At 42.2% G+C, this 25617-nt stretch overlaps 1 protein-coding gene across 1 annotated transcript; it reads right to left on the bottom strand.

Moving 5' to 3' along the window:
• Positions 1–1598: 1598 nt before the first annotated feature.
• PTGER2 (prostaglandin E receptor 2) lies at positions 1599–14565 on the bottom strand. Its single transcript, XM_007948331.2, has 2 exons — positions 13723–14565; positions 1599–1841 (listed from the first exon to the last, which is right to left on the bottom strand). Exons 1-2 carry the CDS (start codon positions 14563–14565, stop codon positions 1599–1601), a joined length of 1086 nt encoding a protein of 361 aa, XP_007946522.1.
• Positions 14566–25617: the final 11052 nt, after the last annotated feature.

Raw genomic sequence — 25617 nt, 5'->3', positions numbered from 1 at the left:
TTGTTTAGATTTGTAGAAACAGAAACCACTTACTTATTTTTTTCAACTTAAGATCTGATTTGACATAGATTATTTGTGTCAAAGTACACCGAGGCCCAGATTGGTTTGAAATCACTAAATGATCCTCTAATTTGATAGCTACTTTCAGGAAATGGTTTCGGGTAAACAACTCAATAAGACTGGTAAAAACTAACATCTCTTTTTTGTTTTTTATACTCACTGCAAAAAATAAGATGGTGGAACTGTTTAAAAGATCATGCTGGAAGGGTAAAAACTGAAGGAAAACAACACACTAAATACTACATTGACTATTTTGAAATCTAATCACAGTGCAGCCACACTTAAAAACCTGACAAATATATTTTTTTCTCATTTTCATCTCATTTAAAAGATATTATATCTATGCTAGTTATCAAATATTATTTGGGGAAGTTCATTAAATGCTACCTAACTATCAAACTTGTTTTATAGTTTATTTTTATAACATTTCAGATGAGTTTACACAGTAACTAAGATATGATTAAACAGTACAAATTCACTGAAACATTTTGATGTTAAGTTTACACCATGCCAAACATTTAGATTTTGAAATATGTTAAGATATGACTCACTGTTACATGATTTTCCTATGTGAGTCAAACTGTGTTCCCTAAGTAAAAATATAGACAGATGAATTTTGCTACAACATAGTCATTGCATAAAATATATATGTTAGCCATGACCCCAACATCAGTATTAAAAGAGTTCTAGTTTTTCAGTGTTTAACCCCAAATTTGGCTTCAGACATATTCATATATATCCTCCCTTGGTAAAAGAATTAAGAACATTAGTCAGAATTTACTCTTTTAATAACCTTTCTGTTATTTCTTGTTGAGAGGAAAATCTCATATATTTTCTTGATTACTGTTAGCACAACTGGGTATTATAAAATAAATAGCCTGACAATTTCACATGTAGCTCCTGGAGGGATAGCAAACAAAGCTGACACGACAGTAACCAAGCGAGTCCACTCTTCTAAGAATAGTACTGTAGTGACAAGAGTGTGCTCCCACATACACAGACATTACAATAGAAAGTACTTATAATTTTCAACTTCATTCTCCAAATAAAGGAATCATTAAGCCATCGCAGGACAATAGGCTGGTTGCATCCACATATTGACTTTCTAAAAAAATATAAAGTTTTATCTGATTTGACTGTATCCATACAATGTAGTAGCATAGAAGTTTATAATGTAGGAGCACAGAAGATTAAAATAGAAGAATTAGTAACTATTTAGAGTTTTAAACAAATTGCAAAACCACACACTTTCCCATTCACCAGGAAAGCTTTATCTAAGGCAACTGGATCTTAAACACAGTTGGCTGTTCTTCTAAAAGCCATGAACCATGTTTACTAAAGGTAGATTTTATAGATCCTTTCTAACACCTTCTACAAAGTGCCTTGTCAACACATCTATATTCCAAACCACTTTTTAAATGTTTGTTTACTCCATTTTATTAGGGTAGTTTCATTCTGTTTATACACTATTTTTTTCATTTCTCCAAGGAATCATTTTAAAATGATCTTCCAGATGCTGGTATCTAAGCACTTCTTAATTACTGTCCACAAAGGTCAGCCTGTTTACTGGAATTTGACTGTGTAGAACAGGAAGTTTGTGCCGTTTCTTGTGTTTTTAATGAAACCCGACAACAGAGAACTGAACGCATTAGTCTCAGAACAGGAGGCCTAAGGATGACAAAGACCCAAGGGTCAATTATTGGATTAATTGATAAAAATCTAAGGGCTTGGAGGTCCCATTTTTCCTTTCGGGAAGAGGTTTCATTCATGTATGCAAAAATCTGAAAGAAACAACGAGGAAAAACGATGTTAGTCTTACAGCGGTGGACAAGCATAGATTATATCATGCCATTTCTTCAGATTTAAAAGTGAAACTTTTCTGTGTGGTGGGGATGGTGAAGATGGGGAGTAAAATCTCACTCTTCTATATGTAAATTGTAACATAATGAATTTTTTTTCTTGAACTCATGGAAGGATGTTTTCTGTGGCTTATGATTAACATTAACATCATACACAATGTTCCAGTCTTTTCATTGAGAAAGGAGGAAGATGAATAAACTTCTTGACACCTAATAAAATTATTTTAATAATATCAATAATAATAATGATAATATTAGGAGCTACACTAATTATAATCATATATATATATATTCAGAAGGAAGTTGGGCAATCTACTTCCATAGAGATACTGCCTCAGAAATCCAAGGAGGGGTCGCTGTGAGTCGGATCCGACTCGACAGCAGCGGGTTTGTTTTTTGTTTATCATGAATTGTACTGGGCATTGTATCTGCTTTATTCCTAGTCCTTACAAAAGCTCTGAAACAGTATTGTCTCCTTTTAACACATCAGGAAGTGAACTTCAGGAAGGTTAATAATAACATCTGATATAATTATCATAATTCATTGAGATAGCGGAAGCAACACAGCACAGTCAGTGGGAGTACAGGTTCTTGCTATTGGATTATCTGGTTTAAATCCTGACTCTATATACAGCTTTGGGCCTGCTGTGTGGTCTGGTAACATCGGGACTGTGCCTTTTTACCTGTCAACCTTGGGGCTTCCAGCCTCAGCAGCCAGCAGCTGTCTGAGTGAAGAAACGCCTCTAGCTTCAGTGGGCCGGGAGCAGGAGGCAGAGCTGGACCCCAAGGTTGAAGGGCTTTCACTCAGCCCCTAGAGCCTGGCACTTTGAACTTGGACTTAACACCTCCAAATTGTAAGAATAAACTCCTGTTTGTTAAGTCCATCCCATTTGTGGTATATTTCTCATCAGAGCAGCACTAGATAACCAGAACTGGGGACACTGAGGCACAGAGATGTTAGGTGACTTGCCCAAGTTCCCAGTGCTAGTTAGTGCTGGAGTCAGGGGACAGATCCCCCCTCTCTTGATGCTAATGCATTGCTCACTGTCTGCTGCATCCAAGCCACTTGTATCAGAGCAAAGAACAATGTCCTAAACATCAGAAAACTAACACATCTTCACATTGATCAATACATTCAGACTGGTAGACAATATTTGAGCTGAGTCTTTAGATATTTAGGAAATAACAGGATTTCTTGGCCAGATTGAAAGGAATGGAACAATCCATGCTCAATTCTGTCTAACATTTCCATGTAACTTACAGAAAAGAGGAAAATGAATATAAATCATATACAGTCATTTAAAACCAAACCCACTTCTGTCAAGTTGATTCCAATTTATAGTGATCCTATAGGATGGGGTAGAACTGCCTTGGAGAGTTTCCAAGGCTGTAAATCTTTATGGAAGCACACTACCACATCTTCTGTAGAGTGACTGGTGGGTTTGAACTGCTGATCTTTCAGTTAGCAGCCATGTGCTTTAACCACTGTGCTATAACAACATAATGCAACACACTGCTGTCAAGTCAGATCCGACTCACAGCGACCCCTCCTTGGGTTTCTGAGGCACTATCTCTAGGGAAGTAGATTGCCCAACCTTCCTACTGAGGAATGGTTGGTGGGTTTGAACCGCTAGCCTTCTGGTTAGCAGTCAAATGCCTTTAGGCACTACGCCACCAGAGCTCCCACAAGGGCTCCTTATTTAAAACTATTTCTTGATGATGCTCCAGGGACTTTCTTACCAATGGTAATCTGTGAATTAGGGAGCTATTTCTTCTTTCTTCCACTCTTCTTCTCCAGAAGAAGGAATCGTTTATTTACCTACTCTGCAGGCGTCTGGCATCTGAATGTACAAAGTGAATTGCACAGAGGGAGCAGAGTAGCCATCTTCTGGTTGCTTATGTTAGGACAATAGCAGGAAGGCTGGCAGCCACAGGTGTTTATGCCAGAGAATCTTGGCATAGGGAATGGAGAAAAAGACTTGGCAGATGAGTAAGGAAAAAGAGGAATTGATAGTGGAGTTCCCAGATTATAGAGAGAAAAGGAAAGTTAGATGAGGACAGACAATAGAGCAATAGTCTTCTTGTAGCTAAGCTACTTTCAATGAGAAATATAGAGTACTTCATAAAACAAAAAAATTCATTTGCCATTGAGTTGATTGTGACTCATAGTGACCTCCACTGTGTTTCCAAGGCTATAAATCTTTACGGAAGCAGACTGCCTAATTTTTCTTCTACAGAGTGGCTGGTAGGTTCAAACCACTGACCATCTGGTTAGCAGCCAAATACCTTAACCAGTACACCACCAGAGCGCTCTTTCTCTCTAGAACTTACATGGTGTATTTAAGGAGTGGTCTTAGAGGTTAGAAAAATTGTGTACATAAGTCTGATAGATGAAAATATATTAATTACTACTTTGACAAGTGGGAGCTCTGGTAGTGTAGTGCCTAGGGTACTACTAACTAATGACTGCTAACCAGGAGGCTGGTGGTTCAAACCCACCAGCCACTCCTTGGAAGGAAGGTTGGGCAATCTACTTCCGTAGTGATAGTGCCTCGGAAACCCAAGGAGGGGTCACTATGAGTTGGGTCCGACTCCATGACACGTAACAACAAAAACAACAACACTTTGACAAGTGGGTGGCCTCTTCCTTCTTCTGAGTCTGTCTTAGTCTGGAAACTGTCTGCCATGGGTAAACCTGCTGGCATTTGAAACACTGGTGGCATAGCCTCCAGCCTCATAGCAACACACAAGCCACCACAGTATGACAAACTGACAAAATGTCTCCCTTAGTTGTTCCAAACCACTTAGCTCACTTCCCAGCTTCCCCCGGGTGCTCCAACATCTGCCTTCCCTGTGTGCCCAGCTCATTTCCCGGCCTGCTCTGGGTGCTCCAAACGCCTGCCTGCCCTGCGCACCCAGCTCCCTTACCCAGCCTGCCCCTACATACACATATATACACATATACATATACATATATATGCAGTGATAAATATATTTAACATATATTAATACATATGTTTTACCTATTGTTGTTCGTAGATTCTAACTCATAGTGACCCCATGTGACAGAATTGTCCCATAGGGTTTTCTACACTGTAATTTTTTCAGGAGCAGATTGCTAGGTCTTTCCCCTTCAGAGTCACTGGGTGAGTTCAAACCACCAACCTTTCCATTAGCAGCCTAACAATTAACTGTTGCACCCCCAGCGCTCCCATATACACAAATCAATGTGTATACATGTCTATATTATATATAGACACATTTATATGTACATAAATATGTTGTTGTTGTTGTTGTTATTTGCCATCGAGTCGCCCCCGACTCATAGCGACCCCTCCTTGGGTTTCCGAGGCAGTATCACTACGGAAGTAGGATTGCCCAACCTTCCTTCCGAGGAGTGGCTGGTGGGTTTGAACCGCCAGCCTTCTGGTTAGCAGTCAAGTGCCTTAGGCACTATGCTACCAGAGCTCCTACATAAATATGTATGTATATACAAATAAACAGAGCACTCTGTTGTGGAAACGTTTGTAGCTTAGTTTATAATCTAGTTTAGTCAAGCCGTGTAATCACAATGAATTGGCCAGCCAAGATGGGCAGCACAGAGACGGCTCAGCCTTCCGGTGTTACAGCTTCACACATGAAGATGAGTCAGACTTTTAGTGAAAAGTAACTCACGCTATAGTTCCTGGTATCTTTAGAACGTGACAAAATAATGAGAAGTGAAAAATTGTTTTAGAGGATGAAGCAATTCTGTACTATTTATTTCCTTTCCTTTTCATCTAAATGCTGGGTAATTGTTAGAATTGCTTAAAATTTGCATTTCTGGAGATGCCCAATATTTTCTAAAGACAATTCCTACACTTGGTAAAAAGAATACTTCAGTGATCCTTGAAGTTCTTGATGTAAGCTTTCTTTGATGTAAGTTTTTTATTTTCTCCTGTCTCTCCTTGTTTTCCTTTGGTTCTTGTCTTTTGTCTAGGGTTCACCATTTTTGATTTTGTGGATCCTGGGCTTTTCATAAAGCTGACACAAGGGATATAAAACCAAACCAAACAAACTCACTGCCATCAAGTCGATTCCGACTGATAGAGATCTCCATTGGGTTTCCAAGGCTGTAAATCTTACAGAAGCAGACTTCCACATCTTTCTTCTGAGGAGCATCTGGTGGAGTCAAACCACTGACCTTCTGGTTAGCAGTCAAATGCCTTAACCACTACACCACCAGAGCTCCTTCAAGGGACATCAATCAATAAATTAGTAATGTTTCTGTGATATTGTGGAATTCAGTTTCAGGGGTTGGTGTAATGTATACTTCTTTTTGTATACACTACTAATATATTCGCTGTGAGAGAAGCAACCAAGTGCTAATCTAAATGAGTCAAAGTGGGTTGAAATTCCATGAGGCAGACTCTCTCTACTGGGCTTTGCTAAGAACATAGAGCTTGCTGGGACACCTACAAAGCAGCACAGATAAGAATTAGTGTTATTTTCACACTGTCTTCTGTAGAAACCTTGCAGCCTCTCACCATGGCACTGACCGAGTATTGTTTACTTGAGCTGCTTTTTAAAAAAAAAAAAAAAAAATTTCAATGGAACTACATAGTAGGTTCAGAATTTTAGAACAAATACGAACTTAGTTACTCATTTAAATCACCTGAGGAGCTTTTAAAAAAGTTCTAAAGTGTTGGTCCCTCCCGCAGACTCTGATTTAATTAGTCTGGGTTGTGACCCAGACATCAGGGTTTTTAAAAGTCCCCTAGGTGAATGGAGTATGTGACTAAGGCAGAGAATCACTACGGTAGAGCCTTACCTAAAGCCTGAACTTGTTTAAAATTATTATTTATCACATTCAAATACAAGATACCTACTTATCCCTGGCCAATCAACTGACTTTGAGCTTCTAGAATTTAATTCCTGGTCATTAATAGAAAATCTGATTTCCTCTTGGAAATTGTATTCTATGGGGCTGTTGTTGTTGTTGTTGTTATGTGCCGTCGAGTCGGACCCGACTCATAGTGACCCCTCCTTGGGTTTCCGGGGCAGTATCACTATGGGGCTAGCAGTTCATATTTATTGAACACCTATTGTGTGTGAGGCATGGTGCTAACAAAATTGCTAGTAACATTCTGTTTAATGTTTACACAAATTGTGAAGTGGCATAGTGCCTAAGGCATTTGATTGCTAACCAGAAGGCTGGTGGTTCAAACCCACCAACCACTCCTCGGAAGGTAGACTGGGCAATCAATCTACTTCTGTAGTGATACTGCCTTGGAAACCCAAGGAGGAGTTGCTATGAGTTGGATCCAACTTGACGGCAATGAGTTTAGCTTTCTGTTTTTTTTTTTTTTTTTATCATTGCCATTTTAGAGAGGAGAAAACCAAGGTTTAGGAGATTAGTTAACATGCCCAAGGGCGTATACCTGGTAAATGGAGAAGCTGGGCGGAGTTAAACTCAAGCAGTGGGACTCCAAAGCTTTACTTCCAACCACTATAGACTCTGCCTATTCTGGAAAGTCTCATATGAAATTCACAAGTGACTGAATTCTGTACCTATAGGAGACTTCTCTTCACAGGTGTCAACAAAGTTTTATGGATACTGTTTTGGTTACCTAGTACCACTCTGACAGGAATATACCACAAATGAGATGGGCTTAACAAATAGGAGTTTATTCTCTTACAGTTCCAGAGGCTAGAAGTCTTGAGTTCAAAGTGCCAGGCTCGAGGGGCTGTGTGAAAGCCCCTTGACCTTGGGATTCAGCTCTGCCTTTTGCTCCTGGCCCACTGAAGTTAGAGGCATCTCTTCACTCAGGCAGCTACTGGCTGCTGAGGCTAACAAGCCCAGGGTTGACAAACAGAATGGCACAGTCCTGATGTTACCAAACAACACCATTAATTCAAGTCCATTAAGTCCCAAGGTCAGCAGAGCACAGCAGGCTGCTGAACAATGACACAACTACATGCAGAGTCCAAGTGTGCCATAAGCTAGAAACTATCCCCAAGGCTTCTCCTTATATACAGGAAGCAGACCACATCCCTAAGGCAGCTACATAGCTGCTCACAGTAGATTCCACCATGGAGTTGATTACCTGTCTCATCATGGGGAATACTACACCCGGCTGCCTAGCCACTCAACCAGGCCCAGCCAAGTTGACACACAAACTGAACTACCACAGATATCATTGTTCTTGTTCAGATTTAAAATCATGGCTATAACTAACTGGATACTACTGGATAACTGGTTTTCTCTGGGGCTTTCTTTTTCCTTTGTACATTTCCACAGCTAAATTCACACATAAATTGGTCTATATTTATAGGCCTTTTCAAAAACATTAAGATGTCCTGGCTACCAAACTCAGCCATCAAGTCAATTCCGACTAAAAGTGATCTCCATTGTGTTTCTAAGGCTGTAAATCTTTATGGAAACACTTCCTCACCTTTCTTCTGTGGAGCGGCTGGTGGGTTTGAACCACTGACCTTTTGGTTATCAGATCTTTGGGTTTGGTGACTTAACCACTGCATCACCAGAACTCCTTGTCCTGGCTACAGGCTCTACATAATTAATTAGTTTAAAAAAAGAAAACAACAACAACCCTTTTTGGAAAGACTATCTTCCAAGTATAGGATGTTTTAAAGAACCGCCTCCAATCACAGGTGCTATGTGGTGGGGGAAACAGGAGTTTTTTCCCTTTAGAAGGAAAGACTGAGGCACTGCTATGGCTTCAGAACTAGGGTCTTCTCTATCTTGTGATTCTGGGGATGCAAGGGAACAGTGCTAGAAAAAAGAGCTCTGGGCCTGCATATTCCAGGGTGATATCTCTTAACCGTTTGAAAAAATGATGGACATCATGAACCCTTTATCCAGGACTCATAGAAACATGAAATTCTGAAACAATTTTGGAGAGATCCATGCACTGTTCATGGGCTCAGGTTAAGATTCTTGGTCTAGAGCAAGTTTCATCCTCCCCTAAATGCATTTTTCCTATAGCCTGGCCCTTCCCATAATACATGCTTCCCAGCTGCAAGATTTTTCAATCTGGTTTTCTGTTAGAGATGCAATTTTAGGTGCCACGTGTCTCAGAAAAATGGAACTTGGTATACTTTGGTGATATAAGTGGAGGCACAATGGACATGAACTCAAGATATGGATGGGAAGTGGTGTCAGAAATTTCAAAATAGAAGACAGGAGAAGCCATGGGAATTGAGCATAGTAAGTTGCAGATTAATTGGATCTTAAATCTCGAGGTGGAAAGAGACCCATTGATTATCTTCCTGACACTTTATGTCTCAGGAGATCAATCTGTTACAATCTTTATGTTTTATTTATTTATCTCTTCTTTTTAACTCAATATTGTGATAGGTTCTCAAAATATTAAAGAAGCAATATACCATCCCATAATGCTGTTTTTCTTTAAGCCAAGGACCTGTCCTTAATAAACTGAAACAGCAGTGATAACGATTTTGACCAAGGGTGTCTTTATTGTACACAACTTCTCTTTTGGGAAAAGGACTATGGTTCTTGCTATCTAAATTTTAAAAGCTAGTGTAATTGTGTCTTCATTCACAACCACCACTTCATAATGTCAAATTGAAAAGGAAAATATGTTAAATGAAAACAATTACATATAGGAACTTTCCCTTAGAAGGTGACATACACTAAAACATTTTCAATAATCTTCAACTCCAACATAAGTGAATATCAGTGATAAGGGATCTTCCAGTTATTCATGGATATTAACTTCAAACTATCACCAGGCAAAGATCATAGTGGTTATACATAGAGATTTCTGGGTTTTTCTTTTATCCCTATTAGAATTGTGATCTTTTGCATGTATATAATCACCCAATTTCATATCAGTTTTTCAACCCCATTCACATTACATTTTATATAAAGCATACCAGGAATGAATAGGAAACTCCAGTGTTACATACTTCAGTTTGTTATGCATTGCAAAGATCAGGTTTCCACTAATCAGATTTACCTAGAAATTAATAGCCCTAAGGAATTTCTAAAGATAAAGGCATTTTTAGAATGAGTCAATGCTTCACTCTTGAAATTTTAGAACAGAATAAAATGCATAAGTACTTTATCCTAATGGCATGTGGAAAACATTTTAAAATGACCAGAAGCTATCCACAAGTGTAAGTACAGTGGTGAGAAAGTGGCTTAATGAGGGTTAGAAATTAAGACAAAAACTAACTGTAGCTGAGGCAAGAATGGAGGTCTGATGTATTTCCTATGTTCTATTTCATTTCAGGAAGAAAGCACGGTTCTAGTTATGAAATGATGACAATAGCTAATTAACATAAGGAAGAAAGAATTTTTTAATTTATACAATAAACCTTTAATGCATAAACAGTTTGGAATATGTTGTTGGCCCTATGCATGATTTCATATTAGACAGCCAGGATAATGTCATTTCCTAAACACCTCATGCATTTTTATCACTTAAGAAATGTTTTATATACCAATGGAAGATTTTATGAGAAGGATAATGTGATTATTTCTTAATTTAGACTAGCATTTACAATAGCCAATCTCTTAAAATTTCAGTCTCAGACTTTTGTTTCATAGGTTTGTGGAGAAGATGAAGAGAATGTTGGGCCTAGCTCAGGCCCCTTCATATGACGTAGAGAAAAATGGTTGTTGTCATTTTACTTTTAAAGCTAACAAGTTAAAATTAAGGGCAAAATGGTCCAGATTTTTGTAATATATTCAAAATTCTGTTATGAAATCTTGGATTAATCTTCTCACAATGTCACCCCCAAATGACTACGTTCTCTTTGATAGTATTTAATTAAGAGCATAGGCTTCATGCTCAAATTTTGACTCTCGGCTTCACTACTTACTAGATGTGGGACCTAGGGCAAGTTATTTGCCTCACCTGTAAAATGGGAATAATAATACTACCTACTTTACGGGGTTATAAAGATGAGTTACGTAAAATTTAGCACTAAAAATTGTTAGCCATTTTGATGTTGATAATGATGATATAAGAGGTTAAGCTTGACTTTGCTGTTACAGGATGTTGGACAATTCGTATTTTGATAGCTTCACTTCCCAAACTTTGGAAGCCCCAGATTGGCACTGTTGAAGGAAGCAGTGATTCTACCCACATCATGGGACAATGGCTGACATTAGTATTTCTGAAAATACTAATGAAAACACTGAAGATGCTGATGAGGCTTCCTAAATCGCCTGCTTCCCTCCTCCCTCCACTACTGGAGTGCCGTGGAAGAGACTGATACCTCATAGGGAACAGATCTGTCATCCTGAGGAAGGAATAAGGCAGAGAAATGGTGGATTGCTAGTATCTTCTGAGACACAAGGAACAAAATTACTTGGACTGTCTCATTAATAATTATGCTATCTTGATTATATTTTGAACTGCTATTTTGGAATATGATTAAAATTAATTTCACTTTTTTTTTAACTTATTCCATACGTGGTTCACATTTGTGGCTCACATTGTATTTCTATTGGATTGTGCTCTGTTAGAAATATGGCATTTCTGAAGGCAGCCACCAGCCTTTGCCTCATCTAACACTGCTCCTCATCTAACAGTGCTCTACCTCCCACCCCCAGTTTGGACATATGGAAATGATGCTTGCCTGCAGTAGGGAGATTGGCATTTTTATATACAAAATCACAAATGGTAGATACAACTCAAAAGAACTGACATCCTAATTCTTCCCTGTCCAGGATAGGTATTCCCCGATTCAGAAATGCGTTTATATCCTCCAAGTTGAATTCTAACTTGTTCAGTGGAGCCTGAAATGTTTCCTCTCATAGATATATGATCTGCATCCTAGTTACAGCCCTGAGTCCTCAGAGCTGATTTGTTGTTGTTGTTAAGGAACTCTGATGGTGTAGTGCCTAAGACTTTTGACAGCTAACTGGAAGGTGCCTCTCAGCTGAAGAAAGATGGGCAATCTACTTCCATAAAGATTTACCACTTCTAAAACTCAATGGGGGTCGTCGTGAGTCAGAATCTACTAGATGGCAGTGAGGTTTTTTTTGTTTTGTTTTGTTTTTTTAAAAAAAGCAGTAAAACAAAAGAGTAGAAGCTATATTAGTTTCTGTGTCACAGCATTTCTGCTACACAAGTTCCCCTGCTTTGGGAGGAATGGACTACAATATCCCACAGTTCTAGTTCTTTTTGTAAGGCACCTTTTACATATCTCATTCTCCCCAAAATATAATATACTGATTCAGACCAGCTCATGCCCTGACAAAGGACGGGGGAGAAGCGTGAGAACAACAGGGACCAGGGAGAAAAGCACATAGCTAAGAAAGTGAGTTAATTTGGGGGAAGGGGTGGAGTGGAGTGGGGCATCACAACCAGGCTTTTTCAGAATCCTCTGTTCTAAAAGCCTCTGAGGATGAGTGAATGATATAATCAGAAGCAGGAAGGGAGGCCCGAGGTTGGATAGAGTTGCTTCTCCAGTTTCTGCAAGTCAGACCTGCTCATGTGAGGCACCTTCTATCTTTTCCTTCTTCCTAAGGTTGTAGCCGGTGAAGTTCTAACTGTGTTCTCCCTGCAGGGTCACTCTTGCTCTTCTGAAGATTAGGAACCACTTTGCCAAAACTCTCACTCCCAGTCCTCTGTAAGAGGCTAATGCATGCACGGGTACATCTCAGGCTCTACGACTTGAGTTATGCCTTAGAAAGCTCAGACTCATAGTTTCATAGAACTAACTGCTGAATCAGCCCCAAGCCAAGGCAGCACTTAGCCCAGAACTTGGGCTCTCATCATTTGGTTACCCCAGAAACCTTTTGGCCTGCCAGATCATGGCAAGCCCTACACACCTCTAATTCTCCCATCACTGACAAGGACCATTGGATTGTAATCTGTTAGAAGTACGTCATTTCTGAAGGCAGCCACCAGCCTTTGCCTCATCTAACAGTGCTCCACCTCCCCACCCCCAGTTTGGACATAAGGAAATGATGCTTGCCTGCAGTAGGGAGATTGGTGATTCCTGGGTGTGGCTTCATGCTCACAAAGTTTAAGACTGTAAGTTAAAGAGCACCGGTATCTATTTCTGACACTGACATCAAGACAACATTTTGTAAACAGGGTTTAAATGCCACCTCTGTAGGGATCTCAAAGCTTAGGAAAGGATCACTCCAAACAATCCCCTTTCCTCTAATGATCATTATGGATATATTGTGAATTTTCATGGCATCAAAGAGTTACATACTCATAGGTAAATTGGTAAACCTGTAAACTAGGTATTTGTTGCACTTTTAAGACAAATAATGAATCCTCTGAACTTCTGCCAAAGGGCCCCCTCTCACAGGGATCATTCTCAAGGGCAATTGGAAAGCTGTGGGACAGGTGCCCACATCTTTGGCTGGAAGAAACAGATGGCAAAGCTCAGAACTAGTACCAGCAGATGGAAGGTACAGGGAGGCAAACTGCAGCTCAGGGTAAGCAGGGGAAACAAAGAGAACCATATAAAGGTGGAAGGGTGGGCCTCCTCCTCAGGTACTGAGCCAGGCTAGCCAACGGTGGAACAGGAACACTGTACAGCAGCTCCTGATTCTTGGGTGGTGGGCTGGACTGGCTTAGGGGAGAGCAAAGCCTCCCTTTCACTGGGACTGCCTTACTGCAGAACACTAGCATATGGATGCCCATATACTGGGGTTAGGGAAGGAAGCCAGAGAGGAAGGCTATAAACCTTTATAAATTAGGGCATCTTGTGTAAGTTGCAGAAAGTTTGCATGGCAGCAGAAGGGCTGGGGCTCAGAGAGGAAGGTGTCAGAGGGCTGCAGAAGCTGGGCTGTAGAGCCTGAGTGACTTACTGCGAAGGGCAAGGAGCAGACAGCGAAGGTGATGGTCATAATGGCCAGGAGGATGAGGTGGTCCGTCTCCTCAGCCACGGACACCCTTTCCCCTCTCCTTCGGGTGCCGGGCCCGCTGCTGCAGCTCCCCAAGACGGGTCCGCAGCGGCTTCTCCTGCCCCGGCGGTACATGAGGACAAGATTGTGGATGACACTGAAGTTGCAGGCGAGCACGGCGACGATGAGGAGCAGGAGCAGGGTGGCATAGAGCTGCAGGTATGCAGTCCCCCCGTGCCGGATGAAGCACCACGTCCCGGGACAGTACTGGACGTACTGCCCATAGTTGAGAAGCGGCAGGGAGCAGAAAAGCAGCGAGATGGCGTAGATGGCAGGCAGCACGGCCAGGCCCCCGCGGCGCGTGACGCGGCGCTGGTAGAAGTAGGGATGCCCGATGGACAGGTAGCGCTCCAGGGCCATGGCGAAGAGCATGAGCATCGTGGCCAGGCTGAAGAAGGTCATGGTGAAGGCGAAGTAGGTGCACGCGCGGCTCTCGGGCGCCAGCGCCACCAGGGTCTGGTTCTGCGCATACGACGCCAGCACCACGGGGCTTATGAGGCAGGTCCCAAGCAGGTCGGTGAACACCAGCTCGGTCACCAGCACGTGGAACAAAGAGATGGTAGTCCTACCGCGGGCGCGGCGCCCCGCGTCCCCCCGCCAGCGGCGCGCCAGCAGCCCTAGCGCGATAAGGTTCCCCAACACCCCGGCCGAGAACATCACGGAGCTGATGGCTGGGCTTTCGCCCGAGGGGAGCCATTGTCGAGAATCGCAGTCCTCGGCCCGAGAGTCATTGGACGCATTGCCCATGGTGAGGTCCCGAGAGATGCGCCCTCCTCTCCCGGCCTAAACCTGGGAGGAGGAGGGTTTGAAAGCCTGAGTGCTCCGAGCCCCAGGGGAAAAGGGGAGGACCCCAGATCTAGACCCCCCTTCCGGCTCTCGGGGCCCGCCGAGGGCAGGCTCTGCCTCGAGTTTCTCGCAACGCCCGGGCCGTTCGCTCCGCTGCCTCATCCGAACTGCGCCCGTGCCTCTTGCGCCAACCGGTGCTCTTAGGGGCCGAGAGTCCGCGTCGACGGACGGCGGGCTGCTGCTTCCCCGCGCGGCCCGGGGCGGGCTCAGGCGCAGGGTCACGGCCTTTCTAAGTGCGAGCGCCAGCCAGCTCCCGGGGAGGCGCGGCGCGTCATATTCCGCTGCGGCGCTGCTAGTCCCGAGCCGCGCCGGCGGGCATGGGAGGAAGAGGGGTCGAGGCACCTCCAGTAGCGGCGCTAGGCAGGGACACGAGTGCTGCGGGCGTCTGGGTGGCTGCTCACAGCCTGAGGGTCCGCGGGAGCTACGTTCCTAGTCCCCTCGGAGGTGGGCTTTCAAAGCCCCGCCGCTGTTGGACTTCGGTTAGAAAGTTCAACTGCAGCCAAGGGCTGAGAGGGAGTGAGGACACCTAAAGGGCCTGCGCAGAATTCACAGAAGGTCGGGGCCACCCGCGAGGAATGCAAATAGACTCACCAAGCAGTGGAGGCCCCAGTCCCGTGAGATGTGGAGAAAAAGGGAACAGACACCAACGACGGCAGGATCCTCTGGAGGAAGTGAAAAGCAAGCCTGTTGATCCAAGGAACCAAACCAGGCACACCACTAAGCTGTCTGTTGTTGCACTGTTGTTTCTCTTTTGATTCGGTTTCTAGCACTTCGTCTTTTCCTATGTCAACACCACAACGGATAATATTTGCTTAAGCAACCATTAAAGAAAGAAAGGGAAAAGAAACAAAAGAAAAGTTCCTTTTAAGTATGTAGAATTGTGTTTGTGAGCACAACTTGGAACGACTGCACACCATTGTTCTTTACTGAAGCTCCGCCCTGAAAGAAAATGTTGATATGTTGTCTAGCGATTAACTTTTCCATGTTTAGTTAACACACAAGGCCCATCCAGAGACACCCATCCCTGGTAAAGTTTATTAATGAGTGACCAGTTTCTGAGAATGGAGCTGACAAAATTGTGACCTATTGTTGTAATTGCCAGAGTTGTGAAAATGGGTATATATGTTTAAATGAAGTTTGACAAACAATACAGGCAATTATGTTCTATAAGAAAGGTCACTTGGGTTGGGGAGGAGAATTGGGAGGCAGGAGGATCTGTAGACTGAACTGGAAGGAACAAAGTCATTGTGCTGAAGAGCACCTCTTAGGACAAGCCTGCTCAGGATGGCTCTCTCCTTGTCCAGAGCAAAGAAGAATGAAGAAAACCAAAGACACATGGAAACAAGTAGTCCAAGGGACTGGTTGACCATGCGGTCCTCAGCCTACATGACCAGGAGACCAGAAGAACTAGATGGTGCCTGGCTACCACTGTCAACCACTCTAAGGGGGTTGGGTTCAGGAGATCCTTTGATAGAGTGGGAGAACAATGTAGAACAAAACTCAAAATCATAAAAAAAAAAAAAGAAAGTTTGCTGGTCTGATAGAGCCTGGTGAGACCCCTGAGACTATGGCCCCTAGTTACCCTTCAGGACTAGAACTGAACTCACTTCTGTGGCTTCCAGCCAAACAATAACAGGCATATATGGAGTGAACATTTACATCAGGTAGATAATACTACTTGTAGCGGATCTTTTGTGGGAGAACAGAAGGGCAATGTTTGCAAGGGGGTGGGTAGTGAGTGGGAGGGAAGGACACAGGGAAGAGGTGACTATGGGGAGGAAGTGGGAAGAGAGCTTTTACATTGTGGGGAATTGCAGTCGATATCATGGAACAAAATGAATTTACTCTGTAAACTTTCACCCAAATCACACACACACACACACACACACACAAATTAGAAAAGACAGGCCTGCTCATTTCTGTGAATATTTTAGCTCACCTTGATGAGTCTGGCTTAGGGATTGGAATGCAGAGTGAATTCCCACAGGTCAGGTGTAATTTACTGGATCACTTGGAGTCCCTGGGTGGTACAAATGATTAATGGGCTTGTGTGCTAACCATAGGTTGCATGTTCGAGTTCACCTCAAGAAAGCCTTGAGATCTAGTTATGAAAAATTAGCCATTGAACACCCTATAGGGCACAGTTCTACTCTGATGCATATGAAATCCTATAAATTGGAATTCATTCAACAGCAACTGGGTTCTTGTGTGTTGTGGTTGTTTTTTGTCAAAGCCTACAGGCTGATTTTTGCGTATCAGCTGCTCCCACTTCATCAGTGCCTAAATTCTGGATAACATGGATTCCTAGTGGAGGGGCTCTTAACCACAGTTTTCTTCCAGGCTGGAAACTGCAGGTCAGTAATACCTTATTGCCAAACTTCTTCACTCATCTCTGACTACTTCCCCACCCTGACCTTCCGCCCTTCTCACCCCAAGCAATGGAGAAACCACATGAATCAAAAGTGTTCCTTTTCTGTTTTCATAAAGTCCCTCACAACAAAAATCTACTATTGAACCTTTCTTATGTACTTGCCTCCACTTTCTTTTGGACAGGTACCTGAGAACAGGCCTGACCCTAACTTTCGTGAGCACCAGACAGAGCAAGAATGTAGTTGGAAGTCCTCACTCCAGATCTTTCCTTCCTTCTCTTCCATCTGCCCTTGGCTTAGTCTTGTACCGTGGGGAGACTTGTGTAAATGTGGACTATCCAGTTCCTCATGACCAAGCTCTGTACACGTTCCTTCCTAGACAGTCACCCCTTGTGTCTGGGGAGGTGTATGCCCAAGGGTAAAGTTGGCCCTTGGGTGGGTGGACCTGAAGAAGATGCCTGCATTGACCCTGGAAGTGAGCTCCGGGGCACCCTTGATTCCATGATACCTGGAATATGGTCTAGAATGAAGGCGGAATGGGCTCTGCATGAGTAGAGCCTCTTGGACCCAAAGTTTCCTCACTTAAGATGTGGCAAGAGGAAGACCAGAGTAGAGTCCTATAACTCTCAGGAGCCAGGAGTCTATAACTCTTAAGTTGCCCAGTTTAGTGGTACTATGTGAGATATTATATCCTATCCCTTAATCTCCTTCTATGTTGTTCAACTTTACTTGCTGCGAAATATTCAATTTATCACTTTGTGATACAGTGAATTACCTAATATGGTTCTTCTAGCCATGGTATTTGTGACTCCCACCAGATGATTGGGTGGAACTATGCAAATGTAAGGTGCCTGTGACCTACCAAGGGGATTGGATAGCTTGCTAATAATGTAAATAAGGTACATGTCATCTCTAGGCTTAAAATGAGCCATCACTCTTCTTCAATTGGACCATCAGATTTGTTTCTGAATTCTAGCAGTCCATCCAAGCTTGTCTAATCTTGTCAGTTTCCCCCATTTTTTTTTTTTTTTTTTTTAGTTTAAAGTCTGCTTCTTTTCTAATTTTAGTGTCAGCATCTTGATACAGTTTCAGTTCAGAGTTCCTTAAAAGAATTCTGATGAATTAACAGATTTGTCAGATTGGCACATCTCCCAGGGGCCTAGGTGGTGCAGACAGTGTATGCTAGCTAGACTACTGCCTAAACGTTCAAATCAACCAAAGTTTCTGTAGAAGAAAGACCTGGTGATCTGCTTCCATGAAGATTACAGCCAAGAAATATTTATGGAGCAGTTTTATGTGACACATGGATCAATAAGTCAGAGTCTACTCGATGGCAACAGGTTTATTTTTTTGGTTTTGTATCATCTCCTATAATGGAGCCATAGACCAAAAATCAAACCCACTGGCATCAAGTTGATTCCAACTCATAGCGATCCTATAGGTCAGACTAGAACTGCCCCATAAGTTGTCCAAGGTGTAAATCTTTATGGAAACAGACTAACACATCTTTCTCCTGCAGAGTGGCTGATGGGTTTGAATCACCAACCTTTTGGTTAGGGGCCAAGGGCTTTAACCACTGCACCACCAGGGCTCCTAATAGAGTTTTGCTAATTTTTCAGTTCCTGTGTGTGGGGCAATTGTATTTTAGGGAACATTGGTTAAATCTCAAAGCTGAAATTCTGAAGTTCATCATTTTCATTTATGTATCTACAAACTCAAAGAATTGTGGAAGGTAAGTTACTCTCTGTAGGTCATTTTTCAAGAGAAAACAAAGATAAGCATGAAGGGAGAGAGGGCTGCACAGGGGACAAAGCCAACATTAATTCTGGTTCATGGCTCTATTTTTGTTACTTGGCATGCACAAAATATTAATTGAAAATATTTTATTTTATTGAAAATAAATATGTTTTTCCCCCTCAAATTAAGTTGTAACAATACCATCTGGATCCTGTGATGTCCCAGAGAGGATGATATCACTTCATTGCAAACAACAGAAGCCACTCAAATTTGTTTAAGAAAAAGAGAGAGAATTTATTGGAAGGATACAGTGATAGCCCATAGATCCCAAGCACTGGAAGTACAGAGAGAATATGACTGGTACCAATTTTGTCAGATGCACCCTGTGCCAAAATGAAAAAAGTGAGAAGTGTTGATTGCAAAATCTCTGAACTGGCTTCTTACAGCTAGGGTTGGAGGAGGAGACTTTAGAAAAAAGTTGGTTTAACCTCTATGACAAACTTTTTATTTTGGAATATATTTAGGTTTATAGAAAAGTTGTGAAGATGTGATCATGAAGCATTAGAGAGATGCAAATCAAAACAACAATGAGATACCATCTGGACCCAGCACTAGTAGCAAAGTTCAACAAGACAGAAAATAACAAAAACTGGTGAGGATGCAGAGAGATTGGGACTCTCATACACTGCTGGTGGGACTGTCAAATGATACAACCACTGTGGAAAGCAGTATGGCAATTCCTTAAAAAGTTGGAATTAGAAATACCATTTGACCCAGCAATCCCACTACTAAGCATATATCCTAAAGAAGTGAGAGCCAGGGGAGAAAGTAGTTGGACCTGTGGGCTCAGGACCATAGTTGCAGGGGACATCAAGCTCAATACTACACAAAATATTGTTCCACATCCTACTTTGACGAGTAATGACTGGGATCTTAAAAGTGTGCGAGCGGCCATCTAGATGCAACAATAGGACTCTCCTCATCCAGAGCAAAGAAGAATGAAGAAAACCAATGACCCATGGAAACAATTGGTCCTCGCAACTGGTACACCATGTGATCCTCAGCCTATATGACTATGAGACCAGAAGAGCTAGATGGTGCCCAGCTGCCACTGTCAACCACTCAGAGGTGAATCTATGTAAGAGATCCTGAATAGAGAGGGAGAAAAATGTGGAACAGAACTCAAAATCATAAAAAAAAAAAAAAAAGGGACCAGATTTGCTAGTCTGATAGAGCCTGGTGGAACCACTGAGACTATGGCCCCTAGCTGCCCTTCAGGTCTGGAATTGAACCCATTTCTGTGGCTTTCAGCCAAACAGGCATATGAGCTGAACATTTACCTGAGGTAGATACACTCCTTGGAGAGATCAGTCGTTGGAGAAAGAAGGGCTGTGTATGCACAGGGAGACAGCTCAGGGGGCAGGAGTGCATGGAGGGAAGGACACAGGGAAGAGGTAACTATGGAGAGGAAATGGGAGGGGAGCTGTTACATTGTGGTAAATTGTAGTCAATGTCATGAGACAAAGTGTATGTAAGCTGCTGTGTGGAAAGTAAATTTGCTCTGTCAACTTTTACCCAAATTACAATAAAAAAATTTTTTAAAAAGTTGTGAAAATAGTACAGAAAATACCCATATATCTTTACCTAGTTTCCTTTAACTAAGTTAAATAAACTAAAATTAACATTTTAAATTAATAGGGCCCACCAGCCATTAGTCAGATTATCACACTGTGATGATTTGTTATGATGCTGGAAGTTATACCACCAGTATTTCAAATATAAGCAGGACCACTCATAATGGACAAGTTTCAGTAGAGCTTCAAGACTAGAACAGACTAGGAATAAAGGCCTGGTGATGTACTTCTGGAAATTAGACAATGAAAACCTTATGGGAGGACGGAGCAGGATGACAACTAACCACTGAACAATGAAAAAACAAGGACTGACTGAGATCTCAGAACTTCAGACAGAAGCTGTCTTGGTTCTCCAGTGCTACTAGAACAGAAATAACACAAGTGGATGGCCTTAACAAACAAGAACTTATTCTCTTACAGTTCTGGAGGCTAGAAGTCTGAATTCAGAGTGCCAGCTCTAGGGGCTGGGTGAAGCCCCTTGACCTTGGGTTGTAGCTCTGCCTCTTGTTCCAGGTCCACTGGAACAAGTTAGATGCTGCTTCTGACTCATGCAGTTGCTGGATGCTGAGGCTGACGAACCCAAGATCGATGGTAAAATGGCGCAATCCTATCAACAGGCAACATGGCAGACCACTGGCTCAAGTCCAGGAACAATCCCAAGATCAGCAGGCAGCATGGCAGGCCACTGGCCGAGATGAAGCCTTGGCCAAATGCAGGAGCAAAATGTGCCAGAAAGCTAGAGATCTTTCTCAAATCATCTGCATATATACTGGGAGCAGGCCACACCCCAAAGGCAACTACTTAGCTGCTCGCAGCAGATCCCACCATGGAGTGGATTACACCACATCCAATCTCATCATGAGGAATCACTATGTACAACTGCCATGCCACTCAAAACCATGACTCAGTCAAGTTGACACACAACCTTAACTACCATAGCAGCTGAGGTGTTGGAGAATTGAGGTAAGTCCAGAATGGGGGAGAGGGGGAGCAGGGATGGCACAGAATCTGGGAGAACCCACCCACTAACAACTGAAGCACTCACTCATTGCAGCCATTTTGAGATGGGGTTGGGCAACATCACAAACATGGAACACAGAAAAGAAGCTGCAGCCTAATTTTTAAAGGAGGTCAGATTAGCTGTAGGAGATCTTGAGCTGCACAAGTAGGAGAGGGAAGAGGAAGACCATGGTACTGCAAGAGAGTGCTGTTAATCTCACTGAGGCCTGAGACAGGTGGGCACTAGGACCAGGAGGAAATGCAAGGGCAACAGGGCAAGGGGAGTACTTCAGAGGAATGGACAACATAGAGGGAAACAGTTCACTCCCTGCCCATGTGGGACACTGTGGGAGAGCGTAGGCAGAGGTGCCCATTACAGAAATACATCAAGAACCCCTTACCTTCAGCACAGGAAAACTAAGTGCTGCCACTTAAGTTAGCATCTGTAATCACCTAAACTAGAAAGGAGTGTTGCAGAGATCAAGCATCCAGAACTCCTGAATCAGGACTGAAAAATACCTAAGGATAAGAGTGTCCTCTAGTGGTTCTTAGGAGAAAATAACAAATCCACTGCTGCTTGGTTGATTCTGATTCCTAGTGACCCTGTGGGGCAAAGTGGAGCTGCCTTGAGGTTCCCAGAGTTGTGTCTTTGTGGAGGCAGGCTGTTGCATCTTTTCCCAATGGAGTGGCTGGTGAGTGCAGGTCCAGGTCATTTGGTTGGTAGCCAGGCACTTGGCCAGTGAGAGCCACCAGGGCACCCAATCAGAAAAATTTCCTGCAGAAACCACAATATAAAATGTAAAGTTTTAATAAATAAATAAATAAAATAACAAAATGGCCCAAATTCAACAACAACAACAAAAAGAAAAACACACAAAATCACAAGAGAAGGACCAATCAAAAGCAAAGTATGAAGAAGAAATTTCTCCTATGGAGGCCAGACTAATGGAAAGAGTTGAACATTTTCTGACAATGGTGCTAAATATGTTTAAAGAAAGCAAAAAGCACACAGAAAGGAAATTAGTGGAAATCAGGAAACAAATGGAGGAACAAAATGAGAGACTCAACATGGAAATTGAAAACATTAAATAGAGAACTACTGGAAGTGAAGAATAAAGCAACTGAATTAGAAAAAGCAAGAGAAATATTTAGCAATAGAGTCAAACAAACAGAAGATAGAATAAATGAACTAGAAGACAAAATAACTGACCTTATCAATATCAAGAGAAAAGAACAAAGAAAAGCAAACAAATCCAAATGGAAATATGGGATTTGGTTAAGAAATCTAACATTAGAATTGCTGGAATCCCAGAGTGCAATGACAACAATAGAGGTACAGAAACAATTTTCCAAGATATAATCAGAGAAAATTTCCCATACCTGAACAGAGAACCAAGCTTGCAAACACAGGAGGCTACAAAAAACCCAATTAGAAGTACAAAAAGATCAACCCTGTGTCATATCCTAATAAAATTCTTGAAAACCAGGAACAAGGAGAAAAAGCAGCAAGGGTAAAACACAGTATAACATGCGAAGGGTCTTTCATAAGAATAGTACAGATTTCTCCCCAGAAACTCTAGAAGCCAGAAGAAAATGGAGTGACACATATAAAATATGGATCGACAACAATTGCTAACCAAAAATTCTTTACCCAGCAAAATTGTAATTCAAAAACAAGGGCAAAATCAAGACAGCCCCAAACAGAAGCTCTGAGAATTTGCCAGTACCCTACTAGCTAGCTTTAGGAGCTCTGGTGGCATAGTGCTTAAGGCATTTGACTGCTAGCCAGAGGGCTGGTGGTTCAAACCCACCAGCCACTCCTTGGAAGGAAGACTGGGCAATCTACTTCTGTAGTGATACTGCCTCAGAAGCCCAAGGAGGGGTTGTTAGGAGTTGAAATTGACTCAATGGCAGTGAGTGTAATAGATTTACAAGTATGACTCAAGGGAGTACTCCAAATGTAAAGGTGAGAACATTAAATAAATATATCTATACATGGGAAGAGGAGCTCTGGTGGCACTGTGGGTAAAGCATTTTGCTGCTAACCAAAAGGTTGGGGGTTTGAAACCAACAGCTGCTCCAGAGGAGAAAGTTGAGGCAATCAGCTTCCATAAAGATTTACAGACTTGGAAACCCTGTGGGGCAGTTCTACTCTGTCCCATATGGTCACTATGGGCTGGAATCGACTTGATGGCAGTGGGTTCTGTTTTTTTCAGAGGGTTTATACATGGGAAAAATAAATACATAATAAGAGAGAGAGAGATCTCCAAAAAGTGAAACAACACAGGCAATCATAAGGGCCAAGTATATGACATTTTCAAGGAATAAACTCAATAATTAAGTCCCAAAAACAATACATCAAGTTTGTAAGAAATAAGTACAAAGTAAACTTATCAAATATAAATTGTGTATTGATGTTAATGGAGACACAAAACAGAAATAGGAGAGGGAGGAGCGTATCAGAAATAGATTTATTATTAGTTTTGTATGTTAACTGAAAGGAAAGCTAGGACGTCCAAGACAGAGTGAGCAAGCGGCAGGGTTCCAGGTAAGGGGAGGGTGGAGATGTTTCGAACAGCTAAGGGAGACAAACTTGGCTGTCAGTTGGTTGTACTGTGGTGGTGTGTTGCTGTGAGGCTTGAGGCCATGCCACTGGTGTTTCAAATGCCACTGGGGTTGCATATGGTGCACGGGTTTTGGCCTGGCTTGCAGACTGAGACAGACTAGAAAGAAGGAAGAGGCCATCCTCTTCTCAAAGAACTGGCCAGGAAAAACCTTACGAATAGCAGAGAAACAGTGTCTGTTACAATAATAGGCAAGTATGTGAATAGCCCGGAAACACTGTCTGATATAGTGCAGGAGGACAAGCCACTTAGGTTGGAAGGCTCTCAAAATACGACTGGGAAAGAGTGGCATCATCAGAGTAGAACCAACTTTACTGATATGGATAAAGTAAACCTTTCGAGACCTCAATCTGCTGATCTGACACAACTCAAATTGAGGAGAAACAGCTGCAAACATCCATTAGTAATCGGAACAAAAAATGTGTGAAGTATGAATCCAGGAAAATTGGAAGTTGTCAAAAATGAAATGGAATGCATAAAGTTTAGTATCCTAGGCATTAGTGAATTGAAGTGGACTGGTTTTGGACATTTTGAGTCAGACAACCATGTTGTTGTTGTTGTTGTTGTTATGTGCCGTCGAGTCAGACCTGACTCATAGCGATCCCTTCTTGGGTTTCCAAGGCAGTATCTCTAGGGAAGTAGATTGCTTCATCTTCCTTCTGAGGAGTGGCTGATCTCCTATGCCGGGAATGACAAATTGATGAGGAATGGTGTGGCATTTATCATCACAAAGGGTATTTCAAGATCTATCCTGAAGTACAATGCTGTCAGTGATAGGATAATATCTATATGTCTACAAGGAAGACCAGCTAATACGACTATTATTCAAATTTATACACCAACCACCAAAGCAAAAGATAAAGAAACTGAATATTTTTTTTATCAACTTCTGCAGTCTGAAATTGACTGAATGTGCAATTAAGATGTGTTAATTATCACTGGTGACTGGAATGAAAAAGTTGGAAACAAAGAAGAATCATCAGTAGTTGGAAAATTTGGCATTGGTGGCAGAAATAATGCTGGAGATCACTGATAGATTTTTGCAAGACCAATGACTTATTCATTGCAAACACCTTTTTTCAAAAACAGAAATGGCGGCTATACACGTGGACTTCACCAGATGGAATACACAGGAATCAGGTTGACCACATCTGTGGCAAGAGGCGATGGAAAAGCTCAGTATCTTCAGGCAAAACTGGGCCAGGAGCTGATTGTGGAACAGACTATCATATGAAAATTCAACTGGAAGTTGAAGACAATTAAAACAAGTCCACAAGAGCCAAAACATGATCTTGAATTTATCCCTCCTGAGTTTAGAAATCATCTAAAGAACAGATTTGATGCATTGAACACCAGTGACCAAAAACCAGAAGAATTGTGGGATGACATTAAGAACATCATCCATGAAGAAAGCAAGAGGTCATTAAAAAGATGAGGAAAAAAGGAAAGACCAAAATGGATGACAGAAGAGACTCTGAAGCTTGCCCTTCAGTGGAGAGTAACTAAAGCAAATGGAAGAAATGACAAGATAAAAGAGCTGAACAGAAGATTTCAAAGAGCAGCTCGAACAGACAAAGCCAATTATTATAA

This window comes from Orycteropus afer, unplaced genomic scaffold (genome assembly GCF_000298275.1).
Source record: "Orycteropus afer afer isolate SDZICR_OR568_19922 unplaced genomic scaffold, OryAfe1.0 scaffold00214, whole genome shotgun sequence".
NCBI lineage: Eukaryota > Metazoa > Chordata > Mammalia > Tubulidentata > Orycteropodidae > Orycteropus > Orycteropus afer.
The sequence above is the reverse complement of the archived record's forward strand: the minus strand, read 5'-3'. Positions and strand labels throughout refer to the sequence as shown.